This window comes from Triturus cristatus, chromosome 11 (assembly GCF_964204655.1).
Source record: "Triturus cristatus chromosome 11, aTriCri1.1, whole genome shotgun sequence".
NCBI classification, from domain to species: Eukaryota; Metazoa; Chordata; class Amphibia; order Caudata; family Salamandridae; genus Triturus; species Triturus cristatus.
The window spans coordinates 318694672-318715390 of NC_140594.1; the positions used below are offsets into that span (position 1 = coordinate 318694672).

The 20719-nt window shown below is 42.5% G+C and overlaps 1 protein-coding gene across 2 annotated transcripts in view; it reads right to left on the minus strand.

Moving 5' to 3' along the window:
* Nucleotides 1-20719, minus strand: part of KSR2 (kinase suppressor of ras 2) — a 1474574-nt gene that overhangs the window by 217253 nt on the left and 1236602 nt on the right. For both annotated transcript variants that reach the window (XM_085636251.1, XM_085636250.1), the window contains one exon: nt 10904-11037. In XM_085636251.1, the coding sequence (XP_085492377.1) occupies nt 10904-11037 (134 nt within the window). The remainder of the gene's footprint in view (nt 1-10903; nt 11038-20719) is intronic.

The following is a 20719-nucleotide window of genomic DNA, read 5'->3' on the forward strand; positions in this document are numbered from 1 at the left end:
TGACCTCTCAGCGGCGTTCGACACAGTCTCTCACCATACCCTAATATGCAGACTCCATGATGCAGGGATCCAGGACAAGGCCCTCAACTGGAACCGCTCCTTCCTCTCCAGAGGAACGCAGTGGGTCAGACTTCCCCCCTTTCCTCTCGTACCCTGCACCAACCACCTGCGGAGTCCCCCAGGGGTCCTCCCTCAGCCCTACGCTCTTCAATGACTACATGGCTCTGCTCGCCCCTATCGTCAGAACCTACGGACTCAACATTGTGTCATATGCAGACAACACCCAACTCATCCTATCCCTATCCTACGAACCCAACACTGCCAGACACAACTTTCAAGAAGGCATGGAAGCCGTTGCCAAATGGAGGAAAAACAGCTGCCTACAACTAAACACCAACAAAACAGAAGTACTCATCATGGGCCCAAACCCTGATGCCTGGAATGACACCTGGTGGCCCCCCGCCCTCGGAAGCCCGCCCAGCCCCACGGACCACGCACGCAAACTAGGAATCATCCTGGACTCCGAGCTCAAAATGGACCGCCAGATCAACTCGGTCTTGTCCTCCTGCTTCCACACCCTCTGCCTCCTACATAAGACATTCAAATATATCCCCCTCGAACACATAAAGACAGTCACTCACACCCTGGTGACCAGCAGACTTGACTACTGCAACGGACTCTATGCCGGAATAAACAAAAACCTCACCAGCAAGCTACAGAACATCCAGGACACCGCTACAAGACTGGTCCTCAACCTGCCAAGACACTGCCACATCTCCCAGCACCTGCACACACTCCACTGGCTCCCCATCGAGGCTAGAGTCACCTTCAAGATGCTCACCCACGCACACAAGGCCCTCCACGACACCAGACCAGCATACCTGAACAGCCAACTCAAATTCCACGCACCTCAATGGACCCTATGATCAGCCCAGCTCTCCTACACCATGGTCCCCCGCACCAGAAAGACAAGATCGGGAGGCCCCTCCTTCCTTGTGGCCAGAGCCTGGACGCCCTTCCGCTCCACCTCAGACAGACAACATCGCTCCCCATCTTCGCAAGAAACCTCAAAATCTGTCTCTTTGACAGACCCCCTCCTTGATGGACTGGAACCTGCACCCCCCACCCCCAGCGTCTTGAGACCCTTATGAGTGAGTAGTTGAGCTCAACAAACGCCTGATTGATTGATTGATTGATCTCAGAGACACAGTCTCTCCTGTGGTGTGGGATTTCATGGGAGAGGAGATAGGACTGATTCGAGGGATTGAGCCAGTTTGTATACAGATCAAGCCAGATGCTGAATTTCCGAGAATGCCTCAGTACAACCTGAGCCCAAAAATGGTGGCAGGAATTACCCCAGTGATTGAGTCCATGATTGCACAGGATATCCTAAAGGAGATTATGGGAAGTCCATGTAATTCACCTCTAATGGGGTTACAGAAACCAAGTGAAAAGTATAGGATTGTGCAGGACCTGCGAAAGGCCAACACAATTGTGATTCCATGTTGTCCCAAATCCATCTGTGATCTTGTTTTAAATCCCTTGCGAAGCTGAGTGGTTTACAGTGATTGATTTGTGTCAAGCATTCTTTTCGATAACCTCTCATGAGGAAAGCCAATTTTTATTCGCTTTCCGGCTGGCTAACCATGTGTTAACATGGTGTCGTATTCCACAAGTGCATACTGAGAGTCCATCGATCTTTAACCAGATCCTGAAAAAGAATCTTGAGCGCTTGGTGCTGCGGAAAAGCTCAGTGCTAGTGCAGTACATCGACGACTTTCTGATTGCGTCAGAGACCAAGGAGGCTTGTAGGGATGATACCAATGCGCTATTAAATCACTTGGCAGAGAATGGACACAATGTGTACCTGGGCAAACTTCAGTATTGTTTGCCTGAAGTACAGTATTTGGGTCATTGCATTGAGAAAGGCAAGAGAATGGTGTAACCAGACCGCATTGATGCCATTATGCAAGTGAATCCGCCTACCACACAGAAGGAAGTCAGGATGTTTCTGATATTGGTTGGCTTCTGCCGACAATGGATTCTAAACTTCTCGTTGAAGGCGAAGCTGTTACAGAGGTTGACACACAAGGATGTGAGTGATTCGGTACCATGGGATAACGACTACTTGGTGGCCTTCTTGGAGCTGAGAAGAAACCTATGTCGCGTCCCGGCTCTAGGAATGCCAGATTACAACAAGGCATTTTCGTTATTCTGCTGTGAGAGAGATGGTTGTTCACTCTGTACTTACCCAGGTACATGGGGGTGTCCGTAGACCAGTGGCGTACTTCTCAGCTACATTAGATCCTGTAGCTTCCGCATTGCCCGGATGTCTTGAATCCGTTGCATCAACTGGTGTCAGCATTGAGCGATGTGAAAGTATTGTAATGGGTCATCCCCTTACTGTGTATGTCCTGCACACAGTTGAGCTCCTGATGACGAGAACCAAAACACAGCATTTGACTAATAACAGGTTTACCCGCAATGAGCAGATTTTGCTGGCCTCCAAGAATGTTACCTTGAAAAGATGTTCTGTTAAATGCTGCTACTTTGATGCCTGTTCCAAGTATTAAGTGGAAGATTCTGAGGACCATGACTGTCTGGATGTGACTGAGACCAGACATTGTCGATGAACCACTGACTGAATCAGACCAAGTAATTTTTGTTGATGGTTCATGTCTGAAAGACAATGAGGGTTACCTGACAGCAGCTTTTGCTGTCTGTACCATTTCCGGAGTTGTGGAAGCTGCTTCTCTACAGTAAGTATACTCCGCACAAGTTGTGTGTTTACAGAAGCAGTGTGTCACAGGTGTGTTACGTGCCAACAGATGAAGCTGGAAAGAAAACGGGTTGCCTTGAGACATATTGGGAAGTTGAGAGGTCCCTTTAATAGGATGCAGCTTGACTTCATTGAGATGCCCAGGTGCAATGCGGTGAGGTACATTTTGGTTGTGGTGTGGGTCTTTTCACAGTGGGTGGAAGCATACCCGACTAAAAGGTGTGACAGCCTCACAGTAGCCAAGTTATTACTTAGGGAGTTGATTCCGCGGTTCGGGTTTCCAACTTCATTAGAGTCGGATAGAGGAACACACTTCCATAGTGAGATCATGAAGCTGTTGTGTACTGCCTTGCAATTTGACCAGCGATTGCACTTTAGCTACAGGCCTGAGGCATCAGGCATCGTGGAGCAAGTCAATGGGACTTTAAAGATGAGAATGGCTAAGGTGTTCTCGACTTCACAAATTTGTCCTGATGCGTTGCCTTTGGTATGGATAAGTTTGCGCAGCATTCCAGATAGGAGGACTGCATTATCTCCACATTAAATTTTGATGGGGGAGATTGAAGCATTTGCCTGCAGTGCCATCTGCAGCAGTGATAAACATCACTGATGAGCTGATCCTTGACTATTGCAAAGGACTGGTTGACGTGGTCCATTCTGTGTCTCAGAAGGTTGAAGCTGCGATTGCTCCCACTTCGAAGGACCTCTGCCATGATCTGTGTCCAGGTGACTGGGTCTTGGTCCGGAAACACGAAGGGAAGAGTGTCTTGATTCCTGTTGGCGAGGTCCGTATCAGGTGATCTTGGTAACAAACACTACCATGCAGTGTGGAGACTTGCCGAACTGGATTCACACTTCCTATACTTGCAGAGTTTCTTGACCCTTGGAAGAAACAGCTCCTCACCTTGAAAAGAATCCAGACGTGGCTGCAAGGCCACTGGAGAGGGCAAGCCAAGCTGTGTGGGTCTCTAACGAGGCTGGTCATCCACCAGGTTGAGCTAAGGGGGCTCACGCTACACAAGGCCCCAGTATTGACTCTGAGGGAGAAGGTAACATTGCGAGTGGTGTAGAGTCAGACTCAGCTAAAGAGACTGGTGTGGAAAGTGGTGGAGTGCTGCGAAAAAGAACTGAGATTGGAAAAGAATCATAGTTGTGATTTGTGTCATCCATTTGATGGGCCTGGTGAAAGATTTCAAGTGGCATAGATTCAGGCAAGTTGAGAATTATCTTAGACAGTGGGAGAGGAGACTGGAGAGACTGCAGGACAGTCACTATGAGAATCTCAAGAGTTTGGAGAAGTTTCAACAGGGAATATTGGCTTAGACTTCTGTTTAGGTTGGTTCTTTCTACAGGGAGTAAAGAAGAGAGTGTGATGACACTAGTCATCAGAGGGGGGATCTGATAGAGCGCAAATTGCTCTTGTGGTTGTAGGGGTGCATTATAATCATGGGTAGTCCGCACCCGCATATAATCTTTTATCATGTTAACATTTCTGTTATTAGGATGTGTACTGTAATAACGTGTAAAGCAAAGTGATAGACATATTTTCATATAACGTGGAGCAATCAGCATTTCAGCTACATGTGATTAGACTTAAATCTCGATGTGAAGAATTCTACATGCACCTAATGAACATTATAATTCATATGCTTATGTAATGCATTGATTTAAAGGTGCTCACTAACAATAATTGTGTATACATGCGTTTTTTAAATATGTGCTGGTTTCTTATGATGGCCGAATTCTGTAGGCCTAACGTGTATTTCTCCCTGAGTAGTCTCTAGTTGGGATTGCTAGTAGAATTCATGTATCTGCAGAATGTGTTCTCTCTCAAGTTTCTTGTTGCAGATGGAGAAATGCATCTTTGTTAGTTAGAATAATGTTTTTGTTTTAGGAGTTAGGCTAAGGGAGGAGAAGATACATTGAACAGCGACGCTGATAATGTGGGATGGTGTTTTTTCTCACTGGAGAGAGCCTGGGAATCAAGGTCATCGCGCCAAGGCCTGGGAGCATCGTTGCAGCATGGAAAGTTAGCTACGAGGAGGTATCTTGCGTGGATGGGGTGATGCCGCGCTGTCCTTTGGGAGTTTGCATTCGATTTTTGTATTGGGCTTAGGGACAGAGTCTGGGGACTTCTGCTTTTGCCTTGAAAGAGTGAGATCATCTTAAAACAAGCTCTGTAGCTTCATGCTACTAGAACCATTCAAGTGAGTGGTCTTCTTAGGAAGCCTTCACATGCTGACCGCCTTTTACAAATCCTGGCCTGAGAAATGCTAAGTAGGGATGTCACGTTAGTGATAGCGTAGGGATAGACTAATGCTCTTCACCTACGAACCTCCAATGATGGGGACTCTGGATGTAAGGGTGATTTATCTTCTGCATCCTGATTCTTGACTTGGTTATTCTATGTATGCTGCATCATCTTAACTTCACTCGTAGGTTTGGCTTTGTATTAGTTCCAATATTTCTACACCACCGTCTTGATGTGTTTGTATGTCCAGCTGTTCTTGGCTTTGTATTAAATTGACTAAACTGATTTGCAAGTCTGTGATTCTTTGGAGTCATGGGTCGTTGGAACTGTAATGTGTAATTGGCTAATTATAACTTTCTCCCCTCCACACTTCCAAGCGGACAAAAAAAAACATTGGCCAGGGTTTCCAGAGTAAGTCTAGTACGTGGAACCCGGTTCTTTAAGCACACACATGAAAAATACCAGAAAATTGAGGAGCCTATCAGTAGTTACCAAGCAGATTCCAACACCTTCAAACTTCTATCAGACAATTTGGAAATATATCTGAAACATTGAGGATAACTAATGGCACCTCTCAGCCTACTGCCCACCCCAACAACAGCAAGCAAAGACAGTAGGTAAAAGGCCCTCAATTTGGGACATACATCTTGGGCCATCCTCAAGCATCCAACACCTACAGACTCATAACTTGTAACAACTTAAAAAAAAAAAAAAAGACAGGGCCAACTTGAGCCACCCAACACCCCTCTCAGACTCATAATAGCCACACCAGAAATGTCTGGCCGTGATACCAAACCTCAGAAAGAATGCCAAAATGTGAAAAACATAGGGGACACTGCTCTCCGTGAACCCGTAAGAATTGCACTAAGAAAACAATGACTAATAGTAATGCAGTACAAAATACCATTGACACACTGTCCTTCAGTCTGGCACTGGAGCTTGAATTGGATATTCATGCATCCTGCTCCTCCAACAACAATAAGTAAAATAAGCTAGAAAGAGAAAATATATGAGTGGTGCCCTTTGTGCTTCAACCATTACCCAGGCCAACAAAAGTACTGCAAAAATAAACAAGATCATATCTGATTTTCCCTAAAAATATAGAAGGATGTTGAAGACAAAGGATGCTGTGGTGTTCTCCCCTACTATCCGAATCAAAAATCAAAACGCAATCATCAATTATAAGACAGGAACCAGAAAGATAGGAAGAGGGCGATGGTACTGCCTCTGAAGTTGGTACAGTACCTGATCCTCTTTATTTCATCCTTATTTTGTGTAAAAAAACAGTCAACGTTTCATTTACAAGAATTAAAGTTGGCCACTGCTTAAAAAGCAATCCCAACTAACGTTTTCATGTAAAAATACAAACCCAGTTACAAGATTAATGTAGATTTCAAATAGAATCATGAGAAAATTCAGCAAGTATACATTTGGTTACTGTGAACAACATTTACCGCTATTGTAAAATTGTGAGAATATAGCGTATCTGGGTTTAGTATATCTGAAAATATATTGCATGGACGACTTAAATAAACTAAACAGCTTTCCCTAAATTGAGTTATGTGGGAAAGTGTTGCTGTTACTCTGCGTGCAGAAAATGTGCAAAATCAGTAAGTGGAGAGGCAAAAACGTTACTCGGGCCAATGCAAAGGTACAACTGGGAATTGAAAATTCTAAACTAAGCTCAGTAATCAAGATGTTCGAAAAAGGGCAGGCATACAAAAAGGCACACCCCTATCGGTCATGCCTGCTATCATTCATTATGAGTTGCCCTGCCCCAATGCAATAATTATCGCATCGACTAAAATCCAATACCATGGGGATGAAAATTTAACAGCTATAATAAGTATCGTCTATTCCCAAACTCAACTCAGCAATAAAGGGCATAACTTGCAGATTTTGGTGCACTAACATCAACATCTATGTGTCCCGGTATATTCTGAGTATTTTTCCTTATGTAAATTTCAGCAGGTTTGACATAATGAAATTTGCTAGGGGAAAATTGTGAGGGTGCAACGTTAGCTGCAAAACTCGTAATTTTGGTACGTGCAACGAAAGGAGTTACCACAAATACTAGAATTTAATAGTCGGTGAGTTCAATTTAGACACCTTTTCTGTATTTCTGACAAGATACTTCTTCTTGAAGTTTCCAGATAAATATAAATTCTATAACTTAAACATGTGGCCAACTTCCTTTTGACTTAGCCCTTTAGTTTCATTCACTAACGCCATCCTGATTGTTACTTTACGCAGGTACAAACACACACATACAAACTCACACACACCAAAATTAACTTGACCTAGTGATGCAGTCTCATGCGTTATGTGTTTTAAATATCTGAAGCCTAGGTCAGTTATCTGCATTTCTAGTCGCTCATCAAATTACTCTTTATCGAAAGAGGTGCTATTCAGTCTCATGTGTTGTAAACTAGTTAACACCAAATGCAGAACTGAATAATTAAATGGATGTACCACTAAATAAATAAACAGAGCCCACAATACGTCTCTGTTAATTGTATCAATGAAAGTGCTTTATGGTTTTTTTTCTTTAACAGAGGCAGCTAATCTCAGTAAAGGTAGATCGAAGTTCCACAGCCACATGTGTGCAATGATCACTGATGCTTCCACTCAACATCTGTCTGCATCAAAATCTGATATATTTGCATTAACTCACAATGAACTGAGACCACCACTTCTGAGTACAGCCTGGTGACTTATTCCCAAGCAAAGGTCCTTACATATAAAATTTCCATTCACAAAAATGTCTCAAATTGCACACCGACTTTTTGCAAATAGAACTGAATTTTGTGAAATGACCTATGTACTAATAGCTCGGTTCACAAAATTCAGAATTGTAGAGGGTTGTAATGCAACCAACGTTATCAATGTTCATGATTAAGGCCATATAAAGTGACACACTGTGATTGAATGCCATACAGGGATTATGGCCTGCTGGGGTCAGTTGAATAAAGTCAACTTTTGTAGGTCTGGCCCCACCAGATAGGCAAAGCTTGTGCTTTTAAGCACTATTTTTATTTAATTATTTAAATTTGCATTTCTCCGGTATTACCAATTAGAGTTTTGTCGTTCTCTGGTCAAATAAGTTATTACATTTTGCTCAATTTTTCTAAATTGGTGTAGGATATTTCTTGTGTTGTGCTTTCACTTTATTACTGTTTGAAGTGCTGCATAAATACTTTACATTAAGCTTCTCTGCTTTGTGCTAAACTACCAGAGGATTGAGCATAGGTTATTGCACAGGTTTGTGTTTCACTCTGACAATATTTATGGGTGATAATTGAGTAGGATTTCACCCCCTCAACCAATGACCCAATTTCCTACAGTGATCAATTCAAATGTGCTTCCTTTAAATCAAGCTTGATTTAGGGCTGGTTGCTCCACATGAGACAACATTGTTGCGCTCACTATATTAGTGAATCAGGCTACAAGAAAACACCCAACATTGTACGTCTGCTATTTGGATTACTCCTCGGCTTTCAATAGTCAACAATAAATAACTATGGGAACATTGATGAAGTAGGGGATTGACCATTCACTACTACACTTTCTTATGTCATTGTATGATAACACATTATTTCAAGTGAAACTTTCGGAGAATTTAAACTTTCAATGGCCTTAAACAGGACCGCATTCTGGGCCCTTTACTTTTTCCTCTTTATACCTTAGAATGGTCTCTCTATCTGATTAACACCGAGGGTTTTCCACCAAAGTTGGGCCCTAAGCCAATAACATATTTAGCATATGCAGTTGATGTTAATGCGAGCAGGTCTGCATTCATAGCTGCTACAGCTACAAAATATCGACATGATCATGTCCTTTGCTATGCCTCAGGAACAACTTAAATGGGAAACCAATGGAAGAATATTGAGAAAGTGACCACAAATGAGTACTTAGACCTAACAATGGACACCGAATTAGCTTGGTCAGATCGTATTTCAAAGAAGCTAAAGAACACCAATGTCAATGTAAAATCACTACAAAGATTCTCTAAATTCTATAGTGGTCATGCCATTGACCAATCAGTAATGTAAAGTTAATTCCTACCTTATTATATGCCTCTGTTGCATTCACTGATAAAGCTATTTTTGATCTGCATAAATATATAAAATGGATCAGATCTCTACTGAACATAAGCACGTCTACTCCTCTTGATTCATAATAGCGCCACGTTTGCCGTTTTTCTGCAAAGGAAAGCTCATTCAAACGATTGATATTCACAGTACCAATCAAATATGGAGGTGATGTAAGCAACGTGAGCCTTGGGACTGGCAACACAATTATTGCTGATAATAATTTACCTCCACTAAAGAGTCTTGTGTATATCCCTTGCTCCAAATGCAAGGTGTGAATGGGGAACACTAAGGATTAACAGGAGAACGAATGATCTCCTTTCCCTACAGTCATACTAACATGCAATTTACATTATAGACTCCTACTGCTGTGCTAAGCAGTTCTACTTGACGTCGTACCTCAGAACCTCTACTTGACGTCGTACCTCACAAACTCTACTTGACGTCGTACCTCAGAACCTCTACTTGACGTCGTACCTCAGAACCTCTACTTGACGTCGTACGTCAGAACCTCTACTTGACGTTGTACCTCAGAACATCTACTTGACGTCGTACCTCAGAACCTCTACTTGACGTCGTACCTCAGAACCTCAATGTAAAAAAAGTACCTAAGATTCTTCTTGATGTACATTCTCGTATCTCAGATTGATGGAACATGGAACCCACAGTCCTTGACTATTAAAAGCTACAACGTTAAGAAGTCGAGTCTTTGGAACATTTGATCTGCATATGTCCCGTCTTACTGGAGCTGAGAAGGAAATATCTCAGAGCGGGATCTATTATGGCTATCATTAGAACCATTGATCAAGCCATCAAGTATTGCTTTTCATCAAGAGACAGACGTTTAATTGGAAAACTTGTTAAGGTTTAGAGGTTACCTACTTTTAGTAAAGCAAACATTAGTGTGCTTGATACAATAACATGTTATAGGCGAATAGGAGCTCCTCCCACTGTTGAGAAAGTTATGAAGTCATTGCATAGTGATCTGAACACAAAGCAGCCTACAAACACGGGTCTCGGCCGTACAATCTTTCTCCGAGGAGTTTTCCTAAATAGTGGGTAAATAACATTGTACAAATTAAACTCACAGGTTTCTCCAGTATGCACTGTACAGTGGGAATTTCTGAAATCTAGCCACAACTGCGCCGTGATAAAAATGGGTCTGGCTGATGCAAAAATAAATTACCCCATTCAAACCGGAATTAACGTTAACGTGGTTTGATGTTGTGTGTTCAGTTTGAATGAAGACGCACCTCTCATCGCAAATATAATTTTCACCATCACCGACAGAAATCTGTCTTGAGCTAGAGGAGGACATACTGATCTATGTTACTGTAATAAAGTCCAGGAAACGATAATGCAAAAAATAATAATAAATAAATAGTGATGACTTTGGCTTCCTGAAACTCGCATTATTCCTATGTTTAAATGCCATGCTCTTCTCAAACTTTCAAATTTAAAACAATAGAATGCCAAGAGGAAAAAGAACAGCAGTTTCCTTATTTTAAAACGTTAACATTGGAAATGATAAAAATACATTAAAGCAAACAGCAGAGGCAGCTGAGGCCAAGAAAATACTGCCATTTTCTTTAAACCAGAATTACGTATGAACACTATGGAATGTTTCAAATACTAAGGTGACTGTTATACAACTGAAAGCAGCAGGTACATATTTCACTAATACAACTACACGTGGTGGTGGAGTGATCTTGTATTGCAACATGGTACATCCGTGTGCCACACTCGCTTCCAAGCACAGTATTAACTCTGAATTAGACTTACCTGCCGGCCTGGAGAACCCCTGAGATACTGAAGAGCCCAAAATCAGTGATCACCACTTTGCCATTGTCGTAGAACACATTCTTAGACTTGAGGTCTTTGTGGAGGATTCCTTTAGCATGGAGGTAGCCCATTCCCTATTAACAATCAGAGAAGAAAGGAAGACCAGTCATGATGAAGAAAGCAGACCAAATGCAAACTATACTAGTCCTCAAGCATAGTGGATCATTTCTACTGGATGCCTCCTCAAGACAAACCAATCAGAGTCATGCTTTCTACTTTTATGTCCTTTTTGTTTCCTGTGGAAAAGAAAGAGGACATCTCATATGCCAAGCCTCCCTCAGCCTCCTCTAAGGGTACCCAGATTCCAGGCGACAGCGCACATTTGGAACCGGGTACACTTTATACCCTGCTGCTCTTGGATTTATAGCAGAGTACAGCATCAGCAGTGTTAATACTCAAAATGGATCACTGACACTTACATTACTGGACCGGTAAAGGGAATGTCTTTATGGATTTCTATCTTTAAATATATAGCAAATAAAGTTATCCAGCTTTTGCAGAAGCCTGCATATTATAGATGATGGATTTGAAACAAAAAGTAATCATAGATCAGTTGCAATTACTTGATTATAAAATACATCAGTTATAGATTCATGCAGCATATATTTAGATTACTGGAGCAAGGAAATACAAGACACAAGGTAAAGAAAACAATAAATGTTCTATGTACAATTATGTTTACTGGATCCAAAAATATGTATGTACACTATCAGTTTACAAAAGAAGGAACCAAACAACGACACAGTAGTAGGATAGTTCAATAACTAGGCAAACAAAGTAGAAACGTTTGTACTATTATATAGTCCGCAAAGTTATTTTTTTAGTCTTGAAAATATAATTTGTTAGACACTTGATACAAAAATCCCCAGTTTTATCATGTGTATTGGTCAGCCTAATAGTTCATTTGTTAAGCTCGCCTTATTCCCAAGATGGGGAGCGGAAGAGGAGACCGGTTAAAGGCCAAAGAAGGGGGTTCAACTTTGTACGTTTGCACCCATGTCATAAAGATCATGTTTTTTCATTTGTATACTGAAATAAAATTTAAATTCAGGATCTAGCTGCACCTTCATTTGCCAATAATTGGAATAATGTTATGCAATTACCATGCTTGCGCATAAGTAATACATGGTCTGTGGCTTGAAATCGATTATAGCAAACACAAAGAGATGATGGACGGAGTGCTGAAACTTTCCAAACACTCACCCCCAGTCACAGATCTGGGTTAAATCCATCATCATTCTTTAGCTCACTTTGCCACCCCAGTTCAGACACAGCTATATGCAAATCAGTCTTGACCCTGTGCCTCATGGGAACAGTCTAGCCTGAATTGCCAAGCCATGTCTTCCCTGGACCGGAAACAAGCATCCTGGGACTGGTTTCTGGCTAACAGCCCTCATCAGCGAGGCTAGCTTGAATCCAGTGGCAAAGTGAGCAAGGGACCAACATCTGTGTTTGCTTTGAAACCAATTATGACATATCCCTGTGCTGTTGCTACTTCCTATATTGTACACAGGTTATTGACTGCATGTTAAACTGGGAAACACCCTTTGAGGCAGAACCACGACTTACCTTTACTCCGCAATCACTACCCCAACTACAACGTTACCACACGTTCCTTTACTATGCAAGTCATTACAACTACATGCTTTAGGGGGTGCGTTGTTGAACTGGTGTTCGATTTTAAGTCCAACGCCTTCTCTACTGATAACCGACTGGAGTTGGAAAAGTAATTTATACTATTCCAAAGTCTAGCCCCGTAAGGTTAGTCGCTGTAATGACTTGCATGGTAAAATAATCCATGGTAACTTCACAGTCGGGGTAGTGACTACGGAGTAAAGGCCTGCATGGGAAATGCATGTGGGGTTCCATCAGCCATCCTGTTTAACTTTGCAACCTAACCCTTGTGGGTTGGCGCTCTGGTATGTGCCTATCTATTTTGAAGTACTGGGCTTCAAACGAGACAATGAGCCAATGCAGATACTAAATTCTGGAGGTTATTCACTCCTCTGGAGATTGTATGTATAGATTTCCCAAATGAATATAAGACTTCTTTAATGGAGGTTCCTAAGGAGCAATCAATTGCCATTTTGTTACAATAGCAGGGTGTCTCTGAATTCTGAGAAAACCAGAAGTATGAGAGCGTATTACAAGCTGATCAGAAAACCCTTTGAAGAACTGATTTGATTTCCCCTTTTTGGTGCATCCTTCAAGTAACCTAAGTGTCCACACCAAATTTCAAGTCCAGCCTGAAGCCTTATCAGGGTTAAGGTGCAGTTCATTATATTTATTCATTGGGTTAGTTTCAAACTTGAGGGGTTGATCAGTCTCATCAACTCAGACATTGCCTTAGCTTCTAAGTAAACAGTAGTTATCTCAGGTCCTTTCTGCTGGAGGATGTCATGACAAAATGACAAACTCAGGAATGGGAGTGAGGTTGCCAGATAGTCGTGTGGTATATCAAAGGAAAATGATGACAATAAACATGTTTGTGTGCTATGTCAAAGCTCAACTCTGTATCTACCAGCAAGACTTTCACAAAATGACGCCAAGATTTGCCACAGGTAAATATATTTTACCCTTGGGAGGAAGTCAAGATTTACCCTGAAGAAGGTGTGCGGAAAGATAATTAGAGGTGGATTTCGAATTTGGCAGATAAGGTACTTCATCACATCACAAACATGACAGAGTACTTGTCCTCCAAATCAATGGTCTACCCTTCCTTTGTTGGGAAAGGAGGACCACAAGCTTTCTGCCAACAATGACCTAGGTGCTATGTCAACTGTAAGCTTCATCCAACAGCATTACTGAGTAGGGGTAATCAAGCAAAGGCATTACACTCCTGCTCCATTTACAAGTAGACATTGTGATATCCTTTTATTCTGTCCCTCAGCTGATGGATAGAATGAAACAGAAAATGATCTACACACCCAGGGAAAACGCACCCTGGGGGTTGGGGTCATTAGCTGTTTGTTTTTCAATACCACATTCCCACTTTGGGAGTTTGCTTTAGAAAAGCAATATGTTTGGTAAAATTTGATGAATAGACCAAACATTTTGTACCTTGATAGGAACGGCCATGAAGGTGGTTACTATTAAGATACAGAGATCATTGCTGGGACTGCAGTGATCTCTAAATATGGCAGACAGTAGTTTGTCAGGGTGGTAGACATTGTGTCCCTCGCCACCCTGATGGACTGTACTCGGTCGGCTAATCTCTAGAACAGGCCCTCAGTCTCAATATGGATCTTCTTTGGTTGGCTTTAGGACTCTGCGCATTACACCACTGCAAACCAGTGCTAAAGTGCTTGTGCTCTCTTCCTAAAACATGGTACAATTGGCCTCACCGAAATGGTACACTTAATTTACCCATAATCACCTAGTAAATGGTACTACATACACCCAGGGGTGCTATTTACATGCTACTAGTGGGCCTGCAGCACTCATTGTGCCACCCACTGAAGCAGCATTTGAAAACATGTCTCAGACGTGCCACTGCAGCCTGTGTGTGCATTTTTAAACTGTTGGGCACACTTAAACTGCCATTTCTACCTAGCAAAATAAACATTTTTCCAGGCCTAAACCTTTCTTTTTAATGCATATATGTCACCTCTAAGGTAGACCCTAAAGGCTCATGGGGCAGGTTGCATTGTTTTTAAAAATAGGACATGTGGGTTTAATTATTACATGCCCTGATAGTAAAAAAACCTCTTAAAATCGTTTCTGACTATAGCAGGCCTATGTCTTCCATAGGACAACATTGGGTTAACTTATTAAACTTGAAAAGGGATAACGTAAGTTTGGGAGCAGATAGAGAAATGATGTTTACATGCAAATTAATTGTACTTTGAAGCCCTCTTTAATGGTAAAGTTGGATTTTAAATCACAATTCTGAAAATGGCACTTTTAAAAAGTTGGTATTTTCTTGTCTTAACCACTTGTGCCTTCTGCAAGTATCCTGAGTCACATAACCGGAGTTAGCTTATGTACTGGCCTCTGTGTATTCCTCTGACAGTGAGGGAAAGGGGGTCTAGTTAACATCTAAAGATTATTGTTCCTTTTATCCATTGCTGATTTTATTGCCATGCCGCTCCTTCTTACTTATTACCACATGGCTAATTAGCCTGATATTTAAACACCTGAAGCTACCTGCAAGCAACCGACGGATGCTAGAATACCCTTTAACAAAGTACCTGATTTGTGTCTGTTCTCTTTATACATAATTAATTTAATGTTGCCACTCGTCTCACCTACTGACACTTCCTATTAATCCAAACCCCTCCCTGTATTCTTCTGACCTCTCTCACCCCCTCACTTCACCTGTCGTTTCGCCCTCGTCACTAAATCTCTCTCTATCCCTTCCCTCTTACATAATCTCCCCATTTTACTTTAACCTCCTTCATCTCACTCCTTGTTGTCCCCTTAATAGCTCCATTCCACTCCTCCCTCCCTCCCTTTTTCTTCCCCCTCTCCTCCAACCAAATTGACTATCATGCCCCACCTTAGTCCCACTCCCGCGTCACACACCAACCCCGCTCTCTCACCCCTCAGCACCCCCCTCACCAGACATGGCCCTAACTCTTGGTCCATTCCCTACCCTCCCAATCTTTCAAAAAACGCCAAGTATAAAGTACTAATCCGGCATCCTGAAACCTTAATTGTGGATAACTGCCTCGGCCTCACGTCCCCCATAAAAACCAACTACATTTTCTACTCTAAACGCCCTTCCAAATGGAGCACCTTCCTACGCCACCTCCCAGTCACTAAATCTAAAGGTAAAGGAAGATAATTCCATGCTTTAGCTTCTATGATAGAAAAGGCACTTCTGCCCACTCAGACTTTACAAAATCTGGGGTCAGAAAGGCTACCCTGCGTGACCCACAGTGAACTCACGGCCCTCCAGCCTACATTAGTCTTCTCGTCTCCCTATAAAGCATAGAGTACCATTAGGCATCAGGGATAAGAAACGAAAAAGAAATAAAGAATGGGGAATTAACGGCAGGCTCCAAAAGGCATGGGGTCAAACCCCCTCCTACCCACAGGCATCAGCAGTATTGTAGCATTGATATTTAAAAAAAAAAACGAATGGGTGAAGCTGCACAACCACTTAAAAAAGCCCATGCAGTCTTCCTCCCCCCTCTTGGGGAGGGGGTTAATTATGCATGTATGTACATGGTATTTTAAAGAGTGAACCTAGTCAAAAGACAGAGGAGTGTTGTACCTGGTTAAAACCCTGGATGAGATGTGCTGCAGCTTGCGAAATGCCCCCAGTGGAGTCTGGGAGGCCAGAGAGTACGGCAGTACTGCCGTTTAGATGCAATAGTATGTGGGGCTCGAGTGTTCTGTAGTTGTTATTTTAGAATTTCCCCCATACTGCACTCACTGATGGGGAGGGAGCCCTCTACACACCAGTGTAGCCTTGTTTTCAAAAGATTGTGATTGTGACTAACTGATTTCGATATCAGGCCACAACCCCACTCCTAAATCGCACATAGTCTTTCTGCACCAGCATAGAGGGACACATTTTGGGGTTTATCCCCAATCTGTCCTCCTTATGGGGGCAGAAGGAACAATAGACAACAACGAAAAGTGAGTTAGTCCTAATCCCAATCTGTTTTAAATCCTACTATTTGGCTGCACCTACACCCCCTAAATTCCTCATAGTCTTTCTGCCCCTATTGGGGGCAGATTGGGGATAACCCCAAATTTGACCTCGACGGGGCACAGAAACGGCACCAGGGACCATATTATGAAAACAGTCCCAAGGGTGCAACGGATATTTGCCCTTGCTCAGGGCTGCCGGAGCACCCAGGCACTTTGGTTTTATAAAAGAGGACTCAGATACTTGTGTGTCCCAGTGACCACGTTGTTGCATATTTTACATCATCTGCATCACAAAGAGGTGTCCCATCATGGGCACGCAGGTGTGGTTTCATGTAAATGTACAATTGCGGGAACGCGTTGCCTTTATGCCTGTGACGTATTACTGTTGGTAGGCACCCTGACTGTGCACCACATGTCAGTTCTTCCACTACCGAGGTTCTCACTGGTTGGGGGGCATGAGGGTCACATGGAAACAAATATAGTGTTGTGGCTGTCTTCTTCCAGCATAAGACTGCACTCCCCTACCCCTAAAGGCCACATAATATTTCTATACACCCAGTGAGGGCAGATTTGGGAATTTACTCCTAATCATTGTACACATCAGAAATAGCCATAAAAAACAATGGGGTATGGGCTGGCCCATTCAGGCATGGGGCCCCACCATTAAAATCTTCACAGTCTTCTGCCCAAATCAGGAATGCACCCAAAGGGTACAACAGGCATTTGCGCCCCTCCTTTGACCCCTGGCCCTTTGGTTATATAGAAGGGGTTGCAGATAGTTATGTGTTCCCTTCTACAATATGGACCACACTGGTGCACATCTTCTGATGTCATGATCAGAAGGGGATGTTCCCTTATTTGTATTACAGCATGTCTTCATGAAAATGAGGGAATGCCTTTGTGCCGGCATCGAATTACTGTCAAACGACACACAGAGTGTGCACCACACAGTGGTGCACACAGTCAGTGCGCCCGCTGGGGATTGCCCTGAGGGTGGGTGGGGCACAGGTGTCCCAGGGACCTTCTGGCATCCACTCTTCAAAGACGGACCAGTCCTATTCCACTGTTTTTAAAACATAGACCAGTGTTTCACTAATGAGCTCTCCTCAGCATGAGAACGCACAATCTAAGGTCATGCATGCGCTGAGGAAAAGGTTTTTTGCCATTGAGTGCACGGGTATGCACAGGACGCACCTAAATAACGAGGCACCATGGCACAAACAAGGGCTGTGCATCCAATGTGCAATCTGTGCACAGGATTTTATTTAAAAAAATAGAAAAAAAGAATTGGGTAGGAAGCCATTTTACTCTGTCAGTGGGACACTTCACAGGAGCTCATGCAGTCTTTCTGCTGTCTGCCCTCGCAAGCCCCTGAGACAGAGTGCCCAAATACTGCAGTCCTCGCCATGTCACATGAGAGGAATTTTTATTCCTTTGGGCATAATTTTGAAATGGGGCGGTTTACCCCTTTACTGCCAGCCCAGACACTAAAACTGTACCCAGGTAAAACTCAATTTCTTCTCACTTGCAATGGGGAATGGCTGCTGTACTTAATATCTAGGACAGCCAACACCCAGAGAACCCTACCAACCCCAACCCCAGGCATTTCTGACACCCAGAGGCCCAGAGGAATACAATAGTGGCATGGCTTGCATGGATCTCAGCACATTTCCCAACAAATAATGTCCTTGCAAATGTTAAAAATATGCCTCAAATACCAACTTAATCTCCTTTCCACAAATGATGGCTGCAACTTTTTGTCCCGGCGAATTCCCTGCACACATCAAAGTATGGGTCAACAAACAGTATCTTTCTCATGTTTATGTGACAGAAAACTCATGAACTTCCAGCCAATGGTCAGAGAATTAGCAACCAGCACTCCCACACTCGATAAAAAGGATCTCTGTCAAAGTGTAGATGGACCGAATGCACATCATAGGAATGGATGAAATCTCTAACCATGTGACAGCCCCATTGACACTACACTGACTTGACCTAGTCCAGTTTTTGACTGGCCCCAGTCTCAGATGATGGGCCCGCCCACAAAAGTTGGGTACTTTTTTGTGAGAGAAGTGTAGAAACACTGGGTGGTAGGATGTTTGTCCATCCCCTGGTTTCCAAAACTTTACCTCATTGAAATGTGAGGAAAGGCTGGATTTTAACCAAAGTCCCATGTTTATAGGGCATTCCAGGTAAGAAACTGATAAGGATCTGACAAGTCACCTAACCCTGGACCCAGGACCCTCCCACCAGAACCCCCCTGCGTGTCGCATTTTTAGAAATGTCTGGGTCTGGGAGGTGTCCATAGATGCCAGCTGAACAATGGACCAAATTGTGCAGCCAACGTATATCACCAAACTGATTAAACTTCAAAGAAAAAACTTGAAGTTTCCATGTTGCATTTTGGGGATTATCCTATCACAGACACCTAGCCCACCCAGACAAGTGAGGTGCTGTTTTTCACAGGGAAAAATGTGGGGACACAGGGTGGGAGGAATGTTTGTCAATTCCCACTGATTCCATAGCTTTCCCTCATAGAAATTTGAGACTATTCTGTCATTTTAGAGAAAAGTATGATGTCTGCAAATGCAGGGCATTCTGGGTAAACAAAAGTGGTGGGCTCCAAGTAAGCATTAGCAATCTGGACTCCAGTGGCAGTCTAATATACAGAAATGTCTGCAGCTGGTAGATTTTCCTCAGTGCTGACCAATGCCCCCACCACCACCCAAAAAAAAACAGCTACCGAATTCCCCAGTAAGATTGATAATTCGTAAAAAAAATCTTGGTCTTCATGCTGCATTTTGAGGACTATTGCTGTGGGCGATAGACTCATCTGCACAAGTGGAGTACAGCTTTTATTGAGAGAAGTTAGAACATTTGTCATTATCGATTCAATTTCTCTCCATTTTTGACTTTCAAATGCAAGTCAGTGTGCAACGAGTACACATTTTGCAAAATTTGTTCTAAATCACATTAGAGTAACCCCAGATGAAAAGAAGTGTGAGTAAACACTATGCCTATTCATGGTCTCATTTTCGAAATGAATACGTTTCCTTCATTCCCATTTTTCATCATTAGATTTTATGTTATGAATTAATGCATGGTTGGTACACGTTGAAAAATCATTATGCGCGGCATATGGTTTGATGGCTCTGAGTATCACATGTTTTTGGATAATCAATAAATACTATATATCTCTGCAACCCGAAACGTCTGATGGATTTAACGTGTATTACTCTTGTTGATTAACCATTGGGTTAAAAACTTACAGTTGAAAACATTGTCACTTTGTCTTTTTTCCTGATTTTCCTTTTTTTTTATATCAAGACTCATGTGTGATCTACACTAATGATCCTTTGCTGAATTTAGAACTTGGTTTACTTTCAAGAAAAGTACAGCTTTCTAGGTTTATCCATTGGTTTCACACATCTTTGCTCCACAAACTGCAAGTACAAATTGCAAAAACAGTAAATATTGACTACCACTTCAAACATTGCAAAAACTGTGGTGAAAAAACATGTTTACAAGATTGCCTGATCCTGAAATTGGAAAGAGTACAATTTTAGTGCAGCAGTTTTTTGTTAGTGCCATTGCTATTAAAAAAAAATAGATACTTTCTGGCACTAAACGTTTTACCATTTTACAAAATACAAAGTACAAGTCTGTTATATTTTGACAATTTGTTTTTAGTTTTCTCCAGGAGAACCTAAAAATCCTCAGTACGTTTAGAATCCCTAAAATGTGAAAGATGTGATGCAAATCTGGCCAGAATGCATTTTGTGTAAAAAAACGTTTTGAAGCCTTAAACAAGATCTTCACAAAATGTCTAAAAATGGCTCAGCATTCTATGGGGAAAACGATCAGCAGCCAAGTGATTAAATTATCTTCCTCCTTTGGAATCTCCCCCCAACCCCCTTCTACCCCTTTACACAGGATCTCTTAATTGGGATCTGGATTTATCCTCAATGAGACAAGAAAATCTCCATGTTTTGTAGCAGTCAACTCCATAACTGAGCCTTTTTAGGTATTTGAGTGAGGCTGACATGGGTGCCATTGCCTCTTTTCTGACAATCAAGTCAGTAAACATTAATGTGAGAGCATTTACTAAGCAAGCCACTCAGCAGTAGTATGCCCACTTGCCCAGGAAAGAACGAA